This window comes from Cherax quadricarinatus, chromosome 80 (genome assembly GCF_038502225.1).
Source record: "Cherax quadricarinatus isolate ZL_2023a chromosome 80, ASM3850222v1, whole genome shotgun sequence".
NCBI classification, from domain to species: Eukaryota; Metazoa; Arthropoda; class Malacostraca; order Decapoda; family Parastacidae; genus Cherax; species Cherax quadricarinatus.
Window position 1 is genome coordinate 10,474,985 of NC_091371.1, and position 24,000 is coordinate 10,498,984.

The window sequence follows — 24,000 nt, forward strand, 5'->3', positions numbered from 1 at the left end:
CCCAATCTATCTCCTTGTGGTTAAAGTCACCCATGATCAGGAGCTTTGCCCTGCATGCATGAGCTCTTCTGGCCACTCTAGCCAGTGTGTGTGTGTGTGTGTGTGTGTGTGTGTGTGTGTGTGTGTGTGTGTGTGTGTGTGTGTGTGTGTGTGTGTGTGTGTGTGTGTGTGTGTGTGTGTGTGTGTGTGTGTGTGTGTGTGTGTGTGTGTGTGTGTGTGTGTGTGTGTGTGTGTGTGTATGTGTGTGTGTGTGTGTGTGTGTGTGTGTGTGTGTGTGTGTGTGTGTGTGGGTGTGCGTGCGTGCGTGATTGTGTGAAAGACGAAGAGACAGAGAGCAAGAACACTCACACAGGATCCATACACAGCTTTAAGAAAAGGTATGCTACAGCTCATGGAGCAGAGAGGGAGTGACCCAGGAGCGACCAGTGAAGAGGCGGGGGGCGAGGAGCTAGGACTCGGCCCCTGCAACCACAATTAGGTGAGCACACTACACACACACACAACAGACCAATTCTCTATATACAAGCGCCTTTGACAACTGTTAACCCCCCCCCCCACACACACACACTGTTAAGAACAACTCAAATCAATATATTTCATACTTGACAACATTACCTATAATAATATCTCTGTCTCTGTCTGTCTCTGGGTAACAGTAGCCATGGTAGTGGCGGTGGCGGTGATGATTCAAGGTACATTAATATTTACAGATCATTTATATAAGGCAAGCCGTGTAATATAAGCGAGGGAGGGGTGAGGGAGGGGGGGGTGATGTGTTGTGGTCGCTGTGAGCTAAGATAAGCGTATTGAGTTACAGTGGATTTATATACATGTGTTTGCCTCGCTGATGTTACTGCAGACCTATCTTCTGTACGTACACGCACGTGTACGTACGTCCGCAAGCATATGTTCGCCCACATGCATGTGTACACGCGAGTGCCTGTATGCATGTACACGCATGTGCGTAACTGAGTATACATGTGTATGATTGAACATCTGTATATGCAAGTGTATATACACTTGTGTAGATGGAAATACACATGTGCACACACCAACGTGCACACTCATGAGAACTGCATGCTCTTGACACATACACACCAGCGAAGAGGCGGGGCAAGGAGCTGTGAATCGACCCGTGAAACCACAAATAAGTCAATACACAGCCAGGCAGTGTGGCTTATTTCCATCTGGGTCCTTCACTCCTCCCCCAGGATGCCGCCCACACCCGTCCTCTAACACCCAGGCACCTACTGTATGTACTGCAAAGTTAACAGGGGCAGCAGGTGTTGGGAAACTAACTCTTAGGTACCTATTTATTGTTACGTGAACAGGGGCAGAAGGTGTTGGAAGGTGATCTTTCAGGAACCTATTTACTGTTACAGAGGATTTTTTAACATTATCACTCCCAGGTCTCTCGCATCAGATTTCTGCTTTGTTGAATGATTTGAGTTTCTCTTATATTCTGAATTCGTTCTTATTTCCTCAATGTTACTGTAACATAGTACAGAAAAGCCCCCACATTACAGTGCTTCACTTTACGGCGTTTCGCTAATACAGCAGTTTTTAATTATACCCATTCTTCATTTATTCAGACTTCCTACAATAAATATATTCACGACTTAGTATAAGTTAAGAATGAAAATATTTTAAGGCAAGTAATGTGTGTACTGTATATACATTTTTTAGGCCTAGTTCTATGGCTCAATATATGATAGTGTAAACATGTATCGGGCTTTTATATGCATTTTAAAGTGAAAAAAAAAGGTTATGTTTCGCGTGACAGCGATTTTCGTTTTACAGCAGTAGCTTGGAACCTAACCTGCTGTATAAGCGGGGCTTTACAGCAGTAGCCTGGAACCTAACCTGCTGTATAAGCGGGGCTTTACAGCAGTAGCTTGGAACCTAACCTGCTGTATAAGCGGGGCTTTACAGCAGTAGCTTGGAACCTAACCTGCTGTATAAGCGGGGCTTTACAGCAGTAGCTTGGAACCTAACCTGCTGTATAAGCGGGGCTTTACAGCAGTAGCCTGGAACCTAACCTGCTGTATAAGCGGGGCTTTACAGCAGTAGCCTGGAACCTAACCTGCTGTATAAGCGGGGCTTTACAGCAGTAGCTTGGAACCTAACCTGCTGTATAAGTGGGGCTTTACAGCAGTAGCCTGGAACCTAACCTGCTGTATAAGCGGGGCTTTACAGCAGTAGCTTGGAACCTAACCTGCTGTATAAGCGGGGATTTACAGCAGTAGCTTGGAACCTAACCTACTGTATAAGTGGGGCTTTACAGCAGTAGCCTGGAACCTAACCTGCTGTATAAGCGGGGCCTCTCCTTACAGCAGTAGCCTGGAATCTAACCTGCTGTATAAGCGGGGCTTTACAGCAGTAGCCCGGAAACTAACCTGCTGTATAAGCGGGGCCTCTCCTTACAGCAGTAGCCTGGAATCTAACCTGCTGTATAAGCGGGGCCTCCCCTTACAGCAGTAGCCTGGAACTTAACCTGCTATATAAGCGGGGCCTTCCTTGACAGCAATAGCCTGGGACCTAACCTGCTGTATAAGCAGGGCCTTCCTTAACAGCAGTAGCCTGGAACCTAACCTGCTGTATAAGCAGGGCCCACCTGTAATTGATATTTGTCCTCATTGAACATATTGTTGTCAGTGGTCCACTGGAAGGCTGTGTCTTCTATAGATGACACTATTATGCAGATTCCAGTAGCGTCTTCAAAGGATGATACAGTGCTATAGTTGATTTCCTTGTCTATGTCAGGTATAAAAATAAGGAAGAGTAGTGGGGAGAGTACCGTGCCATGGGGGACACAGTTTTTCACTACAACAGCCAATGATGTCACTGTTTACTATGACTCTTTGGGTTATACGTGTGAGGAAGTAGCTAAAAAAAAGGCACAATACTGTGACTGGAGCGATACACAAATAACCCGCACATAGAAGAGAGGAGCTTACGACGACGTTTCGGTCCGACTTGGACCATTTACAATGTGACTTTGTAAATGGTACAAGTCGGACCGAAACGTCGTCGTAAGCTCCTCTTTTCTATGTGCGGGTTATTTGTGTATGTGAGGAAGTTAAATATCCATCTACCCACCTTCCCAGTTATTCCTTCAACACGCATTTTGTGTGTAGTAACCCCGTGGTAATCAGTATCGATGACTTTGTCAGCCTCCACTTTATTTGTCATCCAGTGCATCCAGGACATGTCGTAATGTTCCAGCAACTGCGGCATATGAAATAATTATAATCATAACTATTTTTCAAAGGGGTGGACCGGCAAGCCAGTAGTCAGATGACCAAAAGCTCCATCTGTGGGTCATCTTTGATTATGACCCGCGTCAGGAAACACTTTTCCTGTTTCCTGACAAATCTTACCTAACATAACCTAATTACGAGAGGCAGGAGTGACCAGTTCTGAACCCGTGTTGACCTGGATTGTGTAACTGCTGTGATTCCATGTGATTGGCGGTCATGAAAACCCTTCGTACCTTTTAAGGGCCTTAATGATGTATGACGTCAGCGCTATCTGTTCACTACTGTTGCTTCACCTGAGTGTTAGTCGACTGGTGTGGGTCGCATCCTGGGGACAAAACCTAATTTCCCTGAAATGCTCAGCATAACAAGCGGCTTTCTATTAAGTAGTAAGTCACTGATGTCAGCTATGGTCTCTATACCTTGTACATATACTTGTAGAAATAAAGATTATCATTATTATTATTATTATTATTATTATTATTATTATTATTATTATTATTATTATTATTATTATTACCTTTGTGGAGTGGGACTACATCAGTCGTTTTAATGGCTGTTGGATGGTGTCAGAGTTCACTGGTATTTTCCATAAACTATATGAGGCAAGTGTTTATGCTATCGTAGCACCTACAATACAATCTATCGCAGCACCTACAATACATGCTGTCGTAGCACCTACAATACAGTCTATCGGAGGACCTACAGTACATGCTATCGCAGCACCTACAGTAAATATTATCGTAGCACCTACAGTACATGCTGTCGTAGCACCTACAACACAGTCTATCGTAGCACCTACAATGCAATCTCTCGTAGCACCTACAATACAATCTATCGTAGCACCTACAATACAGTCTATCGGAGGACCTACAGTACATGCTATCGCAGCACCTACAGTAAATATTATCGTAGCACCTACAGTACATACTGTCGTAGCACCTACAACACAGTTTATCGTAGCACCTACAATACAGTCTATCGGAGGACCTACAGTACATGCTATCGCAGCACCTACAGTAAATATTATCGTAGCACCTACAGTACATACTGTCGTAGCACCTACAACACAGTTTATCGTAGCACCTACAATACAGTCTATCGGAGGACCTACAGTACATGCTATCGCAGCACCTACAGTAAATATTATCGTAGCACCTACAGTACATGCTGTCGTAGCACCTACAACACAATCTATCGTAGCACCTACAATACAATCTATCGTAGCACCTACAATACAGTCTATCGTAGCACCTACAAGGTATCGTAGCGCTAGACAATTACAAACGTTAATGGCATGACTGTGTCAAATAAAGATGGCGGGGAACTTTAATCCGGCCAGAAATTGGACTCGCCAAGAATGAAATTAAAATTTAAGAACTCAAGACTAAGAACTCTGAAAGTTCTGGAGGAGTGAGGACGTATACCATAACTCTCCTGGGTGGCAGTATTGGCCCCTGTGTCACCCCTCCATAAGAGCTGAAGTTTCGTGTCCGTCCCCCTCCCCCTGGGAGCAGTTATATAATGATGTGTAATGGCAGTGATCTGTTTTATAGATTATATGTTGATGTCATTCTCTGATAATTGTGTTTTATGGTATGTGTGTGTGTGTGTGTGTGTGTGTGTGTGTGTGTGTGTGTGTGTGTGTATTTACCTATTTGTGGTTGCAGGGGTCTATTCACAGCTCCTGACCCCGCTTCTTCGCTGGTCGCTACTGGGTCCACTCCCTGCTCCATGAAGTTTTTCGTATCTCTTCTTAAAGCTATGTATGAATCCTGCCTCCACTGCATCACTCTCCTGATTGTTCTACTTCCTGACAACTCTGTGGCTGAAGAGATACTTCCTAACATCCCTGTGACTCATCTGAGTCGTCGACTTCCAGTTGTTACACCTTGTTGCTGTGTCCCATCTCTGAAACATCCTGTCCCTATCTACCTTGTCAGTTCCTGCCTTTAGCATGTCCCCCCTATCCCTCCTGTCCTCCAGTGTTGTCAGGTTGATTTCTCTTAACCTCTCCTCGTAGGACAAACCCCTTAGCTCCGGGACTAGTTTTGTTGCAAACCTTTGCACTTTCTGTAATTTCTTGACGTGGTTGATCGGGTGTGGGGTTCCATACTGGTGCTGCATACTCCAATATGGGCCTGACGTACACGATGTACAGAGCCATTAACGATTCCTTACTCAGGTGTCGAAACGCTATTCTTAGGTTTGCCAGGCGCCCATATGCTGCAGCAGTTATTCGGTTGTGTACCTCACCAGATGTGCTCAGTATTATATTCACCCCAAGATTCTTTTCCTTGAGTGAGGTTTGGAGTCTTTGGCCCCTATAGACAGTACTCTGCGGTCTTTTCTAACTTTCCCCAGTCTTCATGACTTTGCACTTGGTGGGGTTAAACTCCAGGAGCCAGTTGCTGGACCAGGCTTGCAGCCTGTCCAGATTCCTTGGTAGTCCTTCTTTATCCTCATCCATTTGAATTCTCCGAATTAGCTTCACGTCGTCTGCAAACAGGGACAGTTCTGAATCTGTGGAACCCCGCTAGCCACAGGCGCCCCCTCTGACACCTCGTCACCTACCATCTGTCGTTGCTTCCTTCCTGTTTGGTATTTTCTGATACATTGCAGTGCCTTTCATGTTATTTCTGCCTGGTCCTCTAGTTTCAGCACTAATCTCTTGTGCAGAACTGTGTCGAAACCCTTCCTACAGCCCAAGAAAATGAAGTCTATCTCTCCTGCCTTACTTCTATCACCTTGTCGTAAAACTCCAGTAGGTTTGTGACACAGGATTTCCCTGCCCTGAAACCATACTGGTTATCGTATATAGTCTCATTCCTTTCTAGATGCTCCACCGGTCTTTTCCTGATAATCTCCATGACTTTGCTTACTATACATGTCAGTGACACTGGTCTGTAGTTCAGTGTTGTCTGTCTGTCTCCTGTCTTAAAGATTGGAACTACATTTGCTCTCTTCCACATCTCAGGTAGTTGCCCTGTTTCGATAGATGTGCTGAAGTTTGTTGCTATTATGTATGTTTAATAAATTTATTTTCTAAAACACAATATATGTCATCTGTTGCAAGTACACACACACACACACACACACACACACACACACACACACACACACACACACACACACACACACACACACACACACATGAATCACCGTCGCTGCGGTATACCGAGACAAAGTATCCAGCGCAGGTCGTGCGCAGTGGTTAGCGCACATTACCGCTCATTTACTGCCAGTCCAAAGTGCGCCAAATTATATCACCTAGGCGCATAACACCTCTTCCATCAACCAAGCAGACTGTGATGTCTGGCGCTGTGAGGCCTACAGATGCGTATTGTGCAGCATTGTGGGTGAACCTTTGCGTATTATGGTCTACTGGTGCATAATTTGCATTTACTAATGCGTATTTGGCTTTTAAAGGTGCGTATTTTGCAGTTACCAATGCGTAATTAGTTTTTAATAATTCGTATTTCGTATTTAGCATTCACTAATGCGTATTTTACTCTTAATGGTGCGTATTTTGCATTTAGTAATGCGTATTTATTTCCCAGTGGTGCGTATTTTGCATTTAGTAATGCGTATTTATTTCCCAGTGGTGCGTATTTTGCATTTACTAATGCGTATTTATTTCCCAGTGGTGCGTATTTTCCATTTAGTAATGCGTATTTATTTCCCAGTGGTGCGTATTTTGCATTTACTAATGCGTATTTTGCCTATGTTGTAGGTATTGTGTGGCACATAGTGGAGATTGTGCAGTATTGTGCAGCTATTGTTGTCTGTTGTGCGTTTACATCTGCATAGGTTTGCGTAACGTGCGTTTATTAGTGCGTATTGTGCGTTCACTGTTGTGTATTGCTTCACGCGCGAGTCCTGTTGGATAAAAACAGGCACAATACCGTGACTGGAACGACACAAATAACCCGCACATAGGAGAGAGGAGCTTACGACGACGTTTCGGTCCGACTTGGACCATTTACAAAGTCACACTTGGATCCAGGGAAAAATAGTCACAGGAAAAAAGTCACGGATAAAAAATCGTAACCTAACCTAATCTAAAATAACAAAAAAAAGGCACAATACCGTGACTTTGTAAATGGTCCGAGTCGGACCGAAACGTCGTCGTAAGTTCCTCTCTTCTATGAGCGGGTTATTTGTGTAATGTGTCCTGTTGGAAATTAACAGTAGCCAAAGAAGCTTTTAACGGTAGCAGGATACAACGTTTTCATCGGTAGCCGGATACAGCGTTGTCAACGGTAGCAGGATACAACGTTGTCAACGGTAGCCGGATACAACGTTGTAACGGTAGCCGGATACAGCGTTGTCAACGGTAGCAGGATACAGCTTTTTCATCGGTAGCCGGATACAGCGTTGTCAACGATAGCCGGATACAACGTCAACGGTAACCGGATACAACGTTGTCAATGGTAGCCGGATACAACGTTTTCATCGGTAGCCGGATACAGCGTTGTCAACGGTAGCCGGATAAAACGTTGTCAATGGTAGCCGGATACAACGTTGTCAACGGTAGCCGGATACGACGTTGTCAACGGTAGCAGGATACAACGTTTTCATCAGTAGCCGGATACAACGTTCTCAACGGTAGCCGGATACAGCGTTGTCAACGGTAGCCGGATACAACGTTGTCAACGGTAGCTGGATACAGCGTCAACGGTAGCCGGATACAACGTTGTCAGCTGTAGCCGGATACAACGTTGTCGACGGTAGCCGGATACAACGTTGTCAACGGTAGCCGGATACAACGTCGTCAGCTGTAGCCGGATACAACGTTGTCAACGGTAGCAGGATACAACGTTGTCAACGGTAGCCGGATACAACGTTGTCAACGGTAGCCGGATACTCATATGGCAGGAAGGTAGCACGTGGTGTGTGTGTGTGCGCGCGCGCGCAAACTCCCACTAAAACACCTGGTGAGAGGGAGCGCTAAACCCGTAGGGAGGGTCAGACATCGCCCGTGGAATGGAAGGAAATGAGGCTTGATCCAAGGAAGGGGAGGCTAGATCAGCTCACCCCCCCCCCTCCCCCCCTCCTAGAAGGGGTTAATTAAAAGAAATAAAGATTCACAACAAAAGTAGGAATAATGCTGGAGATAAGATTGAAACCAGCAGACACTGAGACCAAACAGTATTGTTCACTGTATAATAAATATGTTGACGAAGAAAGAGTATTATATTATTATTATTATTATTATTAATTATTATTATTAGTTTTTATTTTTACTGTTATAATTATTTTATTAAAATTTTATTATTAAAATTATTATTATTATTATTGCTATAATCGTGGGGAAGCGCTAAACTCGTCGGGGTTGGGAGGGTCATACAGCGCCAGAGAGGACGGCGCCGCTGAATCAAAATATATTACACAGTTGAGAGGGAAGAAAATAAAAAAAAATCTTGAGAGAGTAATGACGGAGGCGGAGGTGGCGGCGACCATGCAATAGCTGAATTAAAGGTCCCACCAAGGCCACCCTGCTCTCTTTTAGTGGGGAGAGCTGCGCCACATTTTTATCTTTGGGTGTGTTTTTGGGTTAGAGTTGTGTTTGGTGCTTGATGTCTCTGTCCATCAGATTTGGTGTTTTTTTTTCGGTTTATGGTGTGTGGAGGTTAAAGTTACTGGATTTTTTTTTTGGAGGGGTTCTAGTTCGTGAGTAGTTTTCTGTTTTTTTGAGGTGTAAGGGATTATTGAGCGTATTTGCGCTAGCTGCAGCTGTATGTATAGTTAGCGTGAAGGCGAATAGACATAGAATGAAGGGGAAAGAATCAAGAGTGGACTGATAACGTGAAAAAGAACGGTTTTTTAATTTTTTCTCAGTGCCGTGACCAAGGGAAGGTAGCCGTTGTGGCCTGGTGCCGGGGGGCCTGAGAGGCCGTCAGTCACCCTGCCATCACACACTACTTTCAACTCTCCTCTCTGCCAAACTTCTCTACATTAGACTAATCCCCGCCGTCTAGAAGGCCAGTGACACGAATGAATATTAATGGTGACCACTCTGGGGACTCAATCAAGCGCCACTTACAAGATAAAACAAGAAACCGACAGCAGTTTCTTTCACATCCAAAACCCCGTCACTCCTGTCAGTTCTTTAAGGCTTACGTTCTGCTTTAACATGCCCCGGCTTCTGTTCACCAGACACACCACCCACATTAGAACAACATAAATATTAATATGCCAACACTATTTTACACCAGCGGCAGCGGAGGTAAGCGGGGATATTCTCCGAGCTAGAAGATTAAGTCAGCCAGGGAGGAGATAAGAACTAGTGACACGAAACCCAAGCCGGCGTCAGGAGCGAGACATCGGACATGACTGACATTGCTACCCGCCGTTGTGTATAATGACGCGTGCCTTACCACCTCTCAACATCCAACATTTTTTCTTGTATTCTGCGCCTTCCAGGCCAATTGGCAGCTCCCATTTCCATTAGAGGGGCGAGCTAAAATCCAGCCTAAGGGGCTGGGAGGTTCAAGGGGCGAGTTAATATAGATTTTTTTAGTCAGGAGCAAGGTGAAGATAGCCACGCTGGACAATCTGGAATCCGGAGTTGGGTGCAAGGAAGAACTAGACTTGATATCATCACCAGATTTCTTGCTCTAAACTTTATTACCTCTGCCTTAAAAGTGGCGTTTGTTCTCTCTCTCTCTCTCTCTCTCTCTCTCTCTCTCTCTCTCTCTCTCTCTCTCTCTCTCTCTCTCTCTCTCTCTCCTTCAGCTGTCTTAGGTCACTAACCCTGCTCCTGTTATCTTAGTTAAGAACTGGCTTTTACTTCGTTCTTGCCAACAGTGGTGCTGCTGCTGCTGCTGCTGCTGGTGCTACTGGTGGTGGTGCTACTGGTGGTGGTGCTGGTTCTGCCGTTGTTGGTGGTGCTGCTGGTTCTGCTCTTGCTGGTGTTGTTGTTGTTGTTGCTGCTGTTGCTGATACCAGTGCTGCTGTTGGTGGTGGTGTTGTTGTTGTTGCTGCTGTTGCTGATACCAGTGCTGCTGTTGGTGGTGGTGCTGTTGTTGGTGCTGCTGTTGGTGGTGGTGTTGTTGTTGGTGCTGCTGTTGCTGATACCAGTGCTGCTGTTGTTGTTGGTGCTGCTGTTGCTGATACCAGTGCTGCTGTTGGTGGTGGTGCTGTTGTTGGTGCTGCTGTTGGTGGTGGTGTTGTTGGTGCTGCTGTTGCTGATACCAGTGCTGCTGTTGGTGGTGGTGTTGTTGTTGGTGCTGCTGTTACTGATACCAGTGCTGCTGTTGGTGGTGGTGTTGTTGTTGGTGCTGCTGTTACTGATACCAGTGCTGCTGTTGGTGGTGGTGTTGTTGTTGGTGCTGCTGTTGGTGGTGGTGTTGTTGTTGGTGCTGCTGTTGCTGATACCAGTGCTGCTGTTGGTGGTGGTGTTGTTGTTGGTGCTGCTGTTGGTGGTGGTGTTGTTGTTGGTGCTGCTGTTGGTGGTGGTGTTGTTGTTGGTGCTGCTGTTGGTGGTGGTGTTGTTGTTGGTGCTGCTGTTGCTGATACCAGTGCTGCTGTTGGTGGTGATGTTGTTGTTGGTGCTGCTGTTACTGATACCAGTGCTGCTGTTGGTGGTGGTGTTGTTGTTGGTGCTGCTGTTGGTGGTGGTGTTGTTGTTGGTGCTGCTGTTACTGATACCAGTGCTGCTGTTGGTGGTGGTGTTGTTGTTGGTGCTGCTGTTACTGATACCAGTGCTGCTGTTGGTGGTGGTGTTGTTGGTGCTGCTGTTGGTGGTGGTGTTGTTGTTGGTGCTGCTGTTGCTGGTGTTGTTGTTGTTAGTGCTGCTGTTACTGATACCAGTGCTGCTGTTGGTGGTGGTGTTGTTGTTGGTGCTGCTGTTGGTGGTGGTGTTGTTGTTGGTGCTGCTGTTGCTGATACCAGTGCTGCTGTTGGTGGTGGTGTTGTTGTTGGTGCTGCTGTTACTGATACCAGTGCTGCTGTTGGTGGTGGTGTTGTTGTTGGTGCTGCTGTTGGTGGTGGTGTTGTTGGTGCTGCTGTTACTGATACCAGTGCTGCTGTTGGTGGTGGTGTTGTTGTTGGTGCTGCTGTTGGTGGTGGTGTTGTTGGTGCTGCTGTTGCTGATACCAGTGCTGCTGTTGGTGGTGGTGTTGTTGTTGGTGCTGCTGTTGGTGGTGGTGTTGTTGTTGGTGCTGCTGTTACTGATACCAGTGCTGCTGTTGGTGGTGGTGTTGTTGTTGGTGCTGCTGTTACTGATACCAGTGCTGCTGTTGGTGGTGGTGTTGTTGTTGGTGCTGCTGTTGCTGATACCAGTGCTGCTGTTGGTGGTGGTGTTGTTGTTGGTGCTGCTGTTGCTGATACCAGTGCTGCTGTTGGTGGTGGTGCTGTTGTTGGTGCTGCTGTTACTGATACCAGTGCTGCTGTTGGTGGTGGTGTTGTTGTTGGTGCTGCTGTTACTGATACCAGTGCTGCTGTTGGTGGTGGTGTTGTTGTTGGTGCTGCTGTTGGTGGTGGTGGTGTTGTTGGTGCTGCTGTTGCTGATACCAGTGCTGCTGTTGGTGGTGGTGCTGTTGTTGGTGCTGCTGTTGGTGGTGGTGTTGTTGTTGGTGCTGCTGTTGCTGATACCAGTGCTGCTGTTGGTGGTGGTTCTGTTGTTGGTGCTGCTGTTGGTGGTGGTGTTGTTGTTGGTGCTGCTGTTGGTGGTGGTGTTGTTGTTGGTGCTGCTGTTGCTGATACCAGTGCTGCTGTTGGTGGTGGTGTTGCTGTTGGTGCTGCTGTTGGTGGTGGTGTTGTTGTTGGTGCTGCTGTTGGTGGTGGTGTTGTTGTTGGTGCTGCTGTTGCTGATACCAGTGCTGCTGTTGGTGGTGGTGTTGTTGGTGCTTCTGTTGGTGGTGGTGTTGTTGTTGGTGCTGCTGTTACTGATACCAGTGCTGCTGTTGGTGGTGGTGCTGTTGTTGGTGCTGCTGTTGGTGGTGGTGTTGTTGTTGGTGCTGCTGTTGCTGATACCAGTGCTGCTGTTGGTGGTGGTGCTGTTGTTGGTGGTGGTGTTGTTGTTGGTGCTGCTGTTGCTGATACCAGTGCTGCTGTTGGTGGTGGTGTTGTTGTTGGTGCTGCTGTTGGTTGTGGTGTTGTTGTTGGTGCTGCTGTTGCTGATACCAGTGCTGCTGTTGGTGGTGGTGTTGTTGTTGGTGCTGCTGTTACTGATACCAGTGCTGCTGTTGTTGGTGCTGCTGTTGGTGGTGGTGCTGTTGTTGGTGCTGCTGTTACTGATACCAGTGCTGCTGTTGGTGGTGGTGCTGTTGTTGGTGCTGCTGTTGGTGGTGGTGTTGTTGTTGGTGCTGCTGTTGGTGGTGGTGCTGTATTTCCTACATCACCTCTACAACCACCACAATCACCACTACTATATCCACTCCGTCACCACCCCACCCACCACTATCACTACAATCACAACCACTACAACCACCACAATCACCACTACATTGATGTCAGCTATGGTCTGTAAAAGTTGTATCATGTACTTGTAGAAATAAAGATTATTATTATTACTACTACTACTACTACTACTACTACTACTACTACTACTATAACCACCACCACCACTACTACTACCCCACTACCACTACCAACACTACTTTTACAACCATTATCTCTATCAATCTCCAACAAGATGGAGATTGATAAATGCGGGTCATCTGCATGACTGACAGGGAGGGGTTAAGAGGGGAGGTGGAGGGGTGAGGGTGATGGAGGGGGGTGTTGAGAGGGGAAAATACAGGATAATGATGGGTCGGGATAGATGGAAGGGGGAAGGAGAGGCAATCAGGTTTGATCCGAGGAATGGGAGGATAGCTCCAACTCCATAGATCAAGATCCCCTGACCAGCATCAACGTACCCTCCTTAAAGGAGAGAGAGAGAGAGAGAGAGAGAGAGAGAGAGAGAGAGAGAGAGAGAGAGAGAGAGAGAGTTGAATTATTTTAATTCTTTCGTTCCCTTGTATCTTACCATCTTTGTTCAATAGAACTTAAACTCTAGTGTGAGCAGAATAGGTTGGGTGAAGAGGAGCAGAGGAGGAGGAGGAGGAGGAGAAGAAGAAGAAGGAGGAGGAGGAGGAGGAGGATCAGACAAGAGGAGGCTGGGCAAGGTAGTTGGTGTGACTGTGTATTATGAGGTGCACGTCTTCACAAATTGGGTAATGACAAGCCTGGGCTTACGTGGGTGGTGGTGGTGGTGTGTGTGTGTGTGTGTGTGTGTGTGTGTGTGTGTGTGTGTGTGTGTGTGTGTGTGTGTGTGTGTGTGTGTGTGTGTGTGTGTGTGTGTGTGTGTGTGTGTGTGTGAGAGAGAGAGAGAGAGAGAGAGAGAGAGAGAAACATCCCCGTATACACCAAAACCAGACTGTAATTCGTAAAATAGTCTTGCGTGATGAGTTTTTGTTTATATACCAGGTGGAATACCCGTCGTCATGGCTTATAATGACGGTAAGCCAGGGGTAAGCCACGGTCACATGAGTAAAACCACCGCTAAGCCAGTCACTGTATAACATGATAAGTGAGACAGTTGTCCAATATTTGAGAAACATTTCGTCAGGCAGTGCATTCTTCAGGCCAATGTAGACAAAGATGGAAAATGAGTAACAGTTTGTGTTAATCAGTCCTACAGCCTGGAGTCGATGTGTTCAGTCTATCAGTCTTGATTGATGGACTGAACACATCGACTCCAGGCTCAGGGACTGATTACCTCAGACTCCTTGTTTTTCACCTTTCTCTACACTGGACTGAAGAAGGCACTGGGTGGCGAAACGTTTCCAGAATAAAAGTACCCATATGTTATACTTGTCGATTTTGTAAACCATTTATTCCTACACATACCTTTGATATACCTGTGATCGATTTCTAGAGTTTCCCTTGCCCTTGCAAACCTCCTGAGGCCAGGCTTCTCTCTTCTTTGCCTGGTCAACCAGGCTGTTGCTGCTGGTGGTCCGCTACCCCACATATCCATCACAGCCTGATTGATCTGGCACCTGGTGAAGATACTTGTCCAGTTTCTTCTTGAAGACTTCTACACTTGTTCCAGCAGTGTTTCTGATATCTTCTGGTAAGATGTTGAATAACCTGGCGCTACGGATGTTGATACAGTGTTCTCTTATTGTGCTCATTGCACCCCTACTGTTGGGATCCCGCTGGGAGTCTACATATCCATCATAGCCTGACAACACAGCCTGACATCACAACCTGACAACACAGCCTGACATCACAACCTGACAACACAGCCTGAAATCACAGCCTGACAACACAGCCTGACATTACAACCTGACAACACAGCCTGACAATACAGCCTGACATCACAACATGACAACACAGCCTGACAACACAGCCTGACATCACAGCCTGACAACACAGCCTGACATCACAGCCTGACATCACAGCCTGACAACACAGCCTGACATTACAACCTGACAACACAGCCTGACAATACAGCCTGACATCACAACATGACAACACAGCCTGACATCACAGCCTGACAACACAGCCTGACAACACAGCTTGACAACACAGCCTGACATCACAGCCTGACAACACAGCCTGACATCACAGCCTGACAACACAGCTTGACATCACAGCCTGACATCACAGCCTGACAACACAGCCTGACATCACAGCCTGACAACACAGCCTGACATCACAGCCTGACAACACAGCCTGACAACACAGCCTGACAACACAGCCTGATATCACAGCCTGACAACACAGCCTGACATCACAGCCTGACAACACAGCCTGACATCACAACATGACAACACAGCCTGACAACACAGCCTGACAACACAGCCTGACATCACAACATGACAACACAGCCTGACAACACAGCCTGACAACACAGCCTGACAACACAGCCTGACAACACAGCCTGACATCACAGCCTGACATCACAGGCTGACATCACAGCCTTACATCACAGCCTGACATCACAGCCTGACAACACAGCCTGACATCACAGCCTGACATCACATGACAACACAGCCTGACAACACAGCCTGACAACACAGCCTGACATCACAGCCTGACAACACAGCCTGACATCACAGCCTGACATCACAGCCTGACAACCACGTCAGAAGAAATTTACACATTTTCGTCAAGCAACACAACTACCATCAATTTTAATAAGTAAATTCTTTCTCATTTAAGGTCATGTCTGGAGGTTCTGGCAGCGTGCCAGGGGTGCCACCAGCGCCCTCAGTCTTCTCCTCCTTCGTGAGCACTGGCGTGAGTGCCCCTATGTACCCTGGGAGTCACCACAGTGTTCATACCCCGCAGGGGGGACTCCACTATTCCCAACACCACCGTTTGCACCCACAGCTCTCTGTATTACACCAGGTCAGTATTATTATCATGAGGCACGTGCTAAACCTGTACGGGGTCAGGTTGAGCAAGTGTTTTTCGATCCCCGTCTGAGACCGTCTGAAGACCGTCTGAGACCATCTGAGACCGTCTGAAGACGGTCTCAGACGGGGATCGAAAAATGCAGTCTTCTATTAAAACTGTGTTTATCTCCACAAATGTGTGTGTGTGTGTGTGTGTGTGTGTGTGTGTGTGTGTGTGTGTGTGTGTGTGTGTGTGTGTGTGTGTGTGTGTGTGTGTGTGTGTGTGTTAGTTACCATTTTGTCCTAGGCACATGTCGATTAGACACTAGGCCTGTAGTATATGCGTGTGTGTGTGTGTGTGTGTGTGTGTGTGTATGTGTGTGTGTGTGTGTGTGTGTATGTTGTATGTGTGTGTTGTGTGTGTATGTTGTGTGTGTGTGTTTTATTCATTAATATACCGGTCTCTTTAGGTGTAAGGTTTTATTTTTTCAGACACAGAGTAGGTAATTAGACACTAAAAAGCTGTCTCCGCTCACCCCACCCCACCCATGCCCACCCTGGCCCACCCATGCCCACCCTTGTCCTCCTAAGGCAACCCCAGCCCACCCCAACCCACCTATGCTCACCCCAGCCCACTCTTGCCGACCCCTGCTCATCCCAGCCCACCCAGGTCCTCCTAAGACAACCCCAGCTCACCATTGCCCACCCCGGCCCACTCATGCCCACCCCGGCCCACCCTTGCCCACCACTTATTCTCTCAAGTGATGTTGATGACTTTAACATAGTCGCTGCTGTAGGTGACTCCTCGTGACCTGTCAGGGTAGATAGGTACCTGTTGCTAGTCCACTCTTGTAGGTCACACCCTGGGGGAGAGAATGCTGAGGCTCAAACAATAGGTCACACCCTGGAGGAGAGGATGCTGAGGCTCAAACAGTAGGGCACACCCTGGAGGAGAGAATGCTGAGGCTCAAACAATAGGTCACACCCTGGGGGAGAAGACGCCGAGGCTCAAACATTAGGTCACACCCGGGGGGAGAGAATGCTGAACCTCAAACAACAGATCACACCCTGGGGGAGAGTATGATGAGGGTCAAACAATAGGTCGCACCCTGGGGGAGAGGATGTTGAGGGTCAAACAATATGTCACACCCTGGGGGAGAGGATGCTGAGGGTCAAACAATAGGTCACAGAGGATGTTGAGGCTCAAACAATAAGTCACACCCTGGGGGAGAGGATGCTGAGGGTCAAACAATAGGTCACAGAGGATGTTGAGGCTCAAACAATAGGTCACACTCTGGGGGAGAGTATGACGGTCAAACAATAGGTCACACCCTGGGGGAGAAGATGTTGAGGGTCAAACAATAGGTCACACCCTGGGGAGAGGATGCTGAGTCAAACAGTAGGTCACACCCTGGGGGAGAGGATGCTGAGGGCCAAACAATAAATAGGTCACACCATGGGGGAAAGGATGCTGAGGGTCAATCAGGTCACACCTTGGGGGTGAGGATGCTGAGGGTCAAACAATAGGTCACACCCTGGGGGAAAGGATACTGAGGTTCAAACAATAGGTCACACCCTGGGGGAAAGTATGCTGAGGGTCAAACAACAGGTCACACCCTGGGAGAGAGGACACTGAGGTTCAAACAATAGGTCACACCCTGGGGGTGAGGATGCTTAGGGTCAAACAGTAGGTCACATCTTGGGGAAGAGTATGCTGAGGATCAAACAATAGGTCACACCCTGGGAGAGAGTATGCTGAGGGTCAAACATTAGGTCACACCCTGGGGGAGAGCATGCTGAGGGTCAAACAGTAGGTCACACCCCGGGGCTGGGGAGAGTGTAATGAGGGTCAAACAATAGGTCACAGAGGATGCTCAAGGTCAAACAGGTCACACCCTGGGGGAGAGTATGCTGAGTATCAAACAGTAACAACGAGCATTGATCCTCTGTCAGCAAATAACTGCAGCATTTGGGTGCCTTTAGTCTGGAAACCTTTCGCCGGCCAGTGGCTTCTTCTGTCCAGCACAGAGCACGGTGAAGGACGAGGAGGCGGAAATTGATGTAATCAGTCCCTCAGCCTAGAGTCGATGTGTTCAGTCCACCAGTCTTAATAAAGGTGCAGCATATGTACGGAGATCGGGCTTATATACTGCAGACATGTGAGGTGGAGCAGTGGTAGGCGGAGTCACCAGTGGAGAAACCTCTAGTGAGTTGCACAAGTGTCTCATTTATCAACTAGTCGGTTTTTCTAAACCATTTATTCAAACAAATAATCTCTCTCTCACGAACAAAAGTGGAATCGTGAAAGAAAGAGCAGGAGAGGAAAGTTTTTATCATAGCTATTATGGAAATGAAATTCTAAGTAATAATACAGGCGATATTCTCAGAGGGCCGCCACAGAGTCAGAAAGGGAAGGAAAACAAAAGAGAAGTAGCAGTGACGATCACAAGCTACTGAAAACTATAAAGGAACTAGGACACCTGGACACAGAGGGTTAAGAAAGGTTTCAAAGCATAGAAAAGGAGACACACGGGAAGCACAGAATAACATGCCGGCAGCCCTAACATGAATATTTCAAAAATACTGGTGAAAATTATTGGAGTATTTGGACACATACTTTAGAGAATACCAACTCAGATTTAGGAATGGGAAATATTGTCTTACGAACTCGTTGGAGTTCTGTGACAAAGTCACAGAGATAACAAGAAAGAAGACAGGGTTGGTTGCATCTTCTTACGACTGCAGGAAGGCATTGATGCAGTACCACGCCAGAGATTAGTCCAGAAATTAGAGAAACAAGTTGAAAAGCAGAATGCTCCAGTGGGTCAGGGAAGTACTACATCAATGACAGAAGGAAGAAAGTAACAGTACGAATGAACGGATGAACATATGTCAACGACCTGCCAGAAGGAACTGAGTCTTATGTGTCACTCTTTGATGATATAAAACTAAGAAGAATAAGAGCAATAGAAGACAGATAAGCTCCAGGGAGACCTCAACTGACTGCTGATGTGGCTTTGGGCGTTCGGTCCTAACAAATGCAATCATGCAGACTGGAAGTGAGGGAAACCTGATACAGAGTACAGTAGAGAGGAGCTGCAAGTATCAGTGATGGGAAGGAACACGAGGTAAATTTGACAAAGCATACAGAGTTACAAATAGAGCTTATAACGTCAGTGGCATGTGGCATAAATGAAGACACAGATGAGCCATAAGGATGTAAGGAAGTATTTCTTTGGCCTCAGTGTGGTTGAAAAGTGGAATGACTAGAATGAAATAGTGGTGGATGCAAACTCAATAAACACCTGTAAGAGTAGATAGTAATCAGTCTAGGAGTTGGGGCCAAGAGCTAAGTCTCGACCCCTGCCCGCACACACACAACACTAGGTCACCTCCCGTCGCCTATGGATTTCTTGTTAAGCGCCTATTGAAATCACCCATTATCCAGGATCCAACATTACCTTATCTTAGCTGTGGTCCAGTAAAGGCTCCTTCCATATGTGTCGTTGTACCTTATATTCTGAGTGTCCTCATCACACAGTGTCTCAATAACGATGTATATTCTTACTGTGTACATTTACAAAGTGCCATGTCTCGTTTGACTGAAGTATAAACTCACGCGATGCCGCGCTGAGTGTATAATCTGTATAATTATACGGTGCACGTTCCATGTTATATTCTGTGTATATTGTTGCAGGTGAATTCGGAGGCGGCGCCGTCAGCCTTCCACCCTGTAGTATCGCGTGGCAGCCGGCGCCTGCATGAAGTGGCCAGCCCTGATCACGAGGCCCCTCGCCCTGATGACCCGGGTGGGCCCCAACTCCAAAGTGGGCCCAGCCGCAACCTGGCCGACATTCAGGGACACGTGCTGCCCCTGGGGCACTCCATGCCGCCGCTTGGAGTGCCCACCCTTGGCATGGGCAACCCCCTCCTGCCGGGTATCTTCGACAGACGGTTACTGCGAGTGTCGGGTCGGGCGGCGCGGCCGAAGAAGCAGTTTATATGCAAGTACTGTTCCAGGCACTTTACAAAAAGCTACAACCTGCTGATCCACGAGAGGACGCACACCGACGAGCGTCCATTCCCTTGCGACGTCTGTGGGAAGGCATTCCGCCGTCAGGACCACCTCAGAGACCACAAGTAAGTCGCCATAATGTTTTCTCAAGGATAATCTGTCTTCAGAGATCACACTTCGATGTTCTGTCCTCTGAAGCCCCACTTCAGTGTTCTATCGTCAGAGACCCCACTTTGATGTTCTGTCGTCCAAGGCCCCACTTCGATATCCTGTCTTCGGAGGCCACACCTCAATAGTTTCTCCTCAAAGCACACTTCGATGTTCTGTCCTCAAAGGCCCTACTTCGATGTCCTCTCTTCAGACCTTGTCACATCTGGCCTGTTTACCTGTTGATCAGACCCTCTGACTTCCGGCACCTTTATTTCTCTCATCTCACACCATTCTCGTTTGCCTGTTTCTCAGACTCGCATTCGGCTTGTTTACCTGTTACTCAGAGCCTCTCACATCAGGCCTATATACAAGTATATACAAGTTTCTTACACTCAATTCGAATCCTCTCATATTTCTCGTTTTCAAGTTTATGTGATACTACGAATCTAGAGCTTCCGCATAAATACTACTAATACTACTACTGCTACTACTACTATAACTACTACTACTGCTACTACTACTATAACTACTACTACTGCTACAACTATATCTACTACTGCTGCTACTACTACTAATAATAATAATAGGCATTTGAATTTGTAGCCTCAGGCTTCCACCCACAACAGTGGACTAACACGCAGGTACCTACTTACTGCTAGGTGACTAGGGACAGCAGGTGCAGTGGGAACCTATATATCTAGCCTGGCCCTGTGGTCGCACCCGGGAGCAGTAAAAGCTAAGGCGGTAATAGTGACACACCTAGAAGAGCTCAAGCCTTAAGATGTTTCGCTCTTCTTGAGCGAAGTGTTGCCTTAGTAAAGTTCCTCTTGAGCGAAACGCTGCCTTTATAAATCTCTTCCTGAGCGAAAAGTCTTAATAAAGCTCTCTGTAAGGGAAACGTTGCTTTAAGGTTTCTCCGAGCGAAACACTGAAAAGCCAAACTTGAAAAAAAATTAAGGAAAAGCTATCATTGAGAGAAACGCTTTAATAAAACTCTCCTTGAGCAAAACGTTGCCTTAATACTCTCTCCTTGTGTAAAAAACTCCAGTACCTGCCGGAAATATATACGTGTTGGGCGAAATGTATCCGTGTGCCTCATGATACTAATTAAAAAAAGGAGAGTCGTTTACTAGGAGAATCGTTTACTAGGAGAAATCGCTTACAAGAGAAATTGTTTACTAGGGAAATCGCTTACGAGAGAAATCGTTTACTATGAAAATCGCTTACTAGGTGGGGGTTGGGGTAGGGGGTTATAACTAAGGAAGATGGATTGGTTTGCATTAAGTATTTCCTTCAAGGTTAGTCACTTAAATTCGTATAATCATCACATTTCCGGTGTTTAACGAGTCGTTGCCTGAACAAATCTCTCTTTCTCTCTCTCCCTCTCTCTCTCTTTAAGTGTGCCGACACCAAATGAGCGTCTGGAGGGTGATTTACAGCAGCCAGACACCGGCAATTTACGAATTTCCTGAAGGAACAGTAGCTGTGAAGTTCAGGCGAAGACTGTACCGCGCTTTGGTGGTTCTGACCGCAGCTTTCAGGACCAGCTAGCTAGCTAGCTAGCTAGCCGGCCAGCGTTTGTTGGTTCAGCACTTGTTCTTGGCTGCACTATACGGGGGAAGACAAGCACGCTAGGCTAGACAGTTGAAGATTGAGACACTTATGCAACATATGGGAATCTTTATTCAGGAAACGTTTCGCCACACAGTGGCTTCATCAGTCCAATACAAAGTAGAAAGGTGTAAGGAGAGGAGTAGTTTGAGGTAATCAGTCCCTCAGCCTGTGTGGCGAAACGTTTCCTGAATAAAGATTCCCATATGTTGCATAAGTGTCTCAATCTTCAACTTGTAGGTTTTTCAAATCATTCATCAAAGGCTAGACAGTGTTGGTCCAGCACTCGTTCTTGGCCGTACTGTACGGGAAAGACAAGCATGTTGGTCCAGCACTCGTTCTTGGCCGTACTGTACGGGAAAGACAAGCATGTTGGTCCAGCACTCGTTCTTGGCCGTACTGTACGGGAAAGACAAGCATGTTGGTCCAGCACTCGTTCTTGGCCGTACTGTACGGGAAAGACAAGCATGTTGGTCCAGCACTCGTTCTTGGCCGTACTGTACGGGAAAGACAAGCATGTTGGTCCAGCACTCGTTCTTGGCCGTACTGTACGGGAAAGACAAGCATGTTGGTCCAGCACTCGTTCTTGGCCGTACTGTACGGGAAAGACAAGCATGTTGGTCCAGCACTCGTTCTTGGCCGTACTGTACGGGAAAGACAAGCATGTTGGTCCAGCACTCGTTCTTGGCCGTACTGTACGGGAAAGACAAGCATGTTGGTCCAGCACTCGTTCTTGGCCGTACTGTACGGGAAAGACAAGCATGTTGGTCCAGCACTCGTTCTTGGCCGTACTGTACGGGAAAGACAAGCATGTTGGTCCAGCACTCGTTCTTGGCCGTACTGTACGGGAAAGACAAGCATGTTGGTCCAGCACTCGTTCTTGGCCGTACTGTACGGGAAAGACAAGCATGTTGGTCCAGCACTCGTTCTTGGCCGTACTGTACGGGAAAGACAAGCATGTTGGTCCAGCACTCGTTCTTGGCCGTACTGTACGGGAAAGACAAGCATGTTGGTCCAGCACTCGTTCTTGGCCGTACTGTACGGGAAAGACAAGCATGTTGGTCCAGCACTCGTTCTTGGGCGTACTGTACGGGAAAGACAAGCATGTTGGTCCAGCACTCGTTCTTGGCCGTACTGTACGGGAAAGACAAGCATGTTGGTCCAGCACTCGTTCTTGGCCGTACTGTACGGGAAAGACAAGCATGTTGGTCCAGCACTCGTTCTTGGCCGTACTGTACGGGAAATACAAGCATGTTGGTCCAGCACTCGTTCTTGGGCGTACTGTACGGGAAAGACAAGCATGTTGGTCCAGCACTCGTTCTTGGGCGTACGGTGTTGGCAAGACAACCAAGCCAGGCGGACCAGGTAATTACCGTGGCATTAGGGTCTACCTGCTCATTACAGGAGACAAACACCAGCCACTCAGACTCAACCGAGACGAGTGTAATCGTTGACCCAACCCAAGACTAATGTAATCGTTGACCCAAGGCGAATGTAATCGTTGATCCAAGACGGATGTAATCATTGAAACGAGACAAATGTAACTGTTGACCCAACTCGACACAAATGTAATCACTGACCCAAGACGAATGTAATGATTGACCCAATCCTAGATGAATGTAATCACTGACCTAAGATAAATGTAATTACTGACCCAAGATTAATGTAATCACTGACCCAAGATTAATGTAATCACTGACCCAAGATTAATGTAATCACTGACCCAAGATTAATATAATCACTGACCCAAGATGAATGTAATCACTGACCCAAGATGAATGTACTCACTGACACAAGATGAATGTAATCACTGACCCAAGATTAATATAATCACTGACCCAAGATGAATGTAATCACTGACCCAAGATGAATGTAATCACTGACCCAAGATGAATGTAATCACTGACCCAAGATGAATGTAATCACTGACCCAAGATGAATGTACTCACTGACACAAGATGAATGTAATCACTGACCCAAGATGAATGTACTCACTGACACAAGATGAATGTAATCACTGACCCAAGATGAATGTACTCACTGACACAAGATGAATGTAATCACTGACACAAGATGAATGTAATCATTGGCCCAACCCAAGACTAATGTAATTGCAACAGCGATTACATTAAACATTCAGAGGAGCTACGAATCTACAGCTGAAATTACTGCTGATTCGTTGGTTCAAAGATTATCTTTGCCTTGAAGCGTTAAATGAGTAGGGGCCCAAACAGCGCCTGGGGAATGAAAGGTAATCTGCTATCGAAGGAAGGGGGCTTTTAATCCAATAACTTGGATTAAAAGCCCCCTCATTGCCATAAAGGCACTTCCAGGTATTAGCTGTTAACAGAAACGTCTCTGGAACCATTAACATATATTACCTGCTAACAGGAACGTCTCTAAAACCATTAACAGATATTACCTATTAACAGAAACGTCTCTGGAACCATGAACAAATATAACCTGTTAACAGGAACGTCTCTGAAACCATTAATAGATATTACCCGTTAACAGAAACTTCTAGAACCTGTTAACAGGAACATCTCTGCGTGCGTTCCTTTAATCTCCTATATAAAAAACGGGAGAACCGGAACGACAAATATGCTCCTTTTTTTACACCTGATAAAAAAAA

At 46.8% G+C, this 24,000-nt stretch overlaps 2 protein-coding genes across 2 annotated transcripts in view; one reads left to right on the forward strand and one right to left on the reverse strand.

Moving 5' to 3' along the window:
* LOC128702393 (uncharacterized) overlaps positions 1–24,000 on the reverse strand; it is a 130,266-nt gene that overhangs the window by 74,247 nt on the left and 32,019 nt on the right. The gene's annotated exons all lie outside the window — the stretch shown is intronic.
* The window catches only part of LOC128702392 (protein bowel), a 75,465-nt gene that overhangs the window by 45,231 nt on the left and 6,234 nt on the right, over positions 1–24,000 (forward strand). Inside the window, exons 2-3 of the mRNA XM_070102111.1 lie at positions 15,417–15,605; positions 19,290–19,732. Of these exons, the coding sequence (XP_069958212.1) occupies positions 15,420–15,605; positions 19,290–19,732 (629 nt within the window). The 5' untranslated portion in view covers positions 15,417–15,419. The remainder of the gene's footprint in view (positions 1–15,416; positions 15,606–19,289; positions 19,733–24,000) is intronic.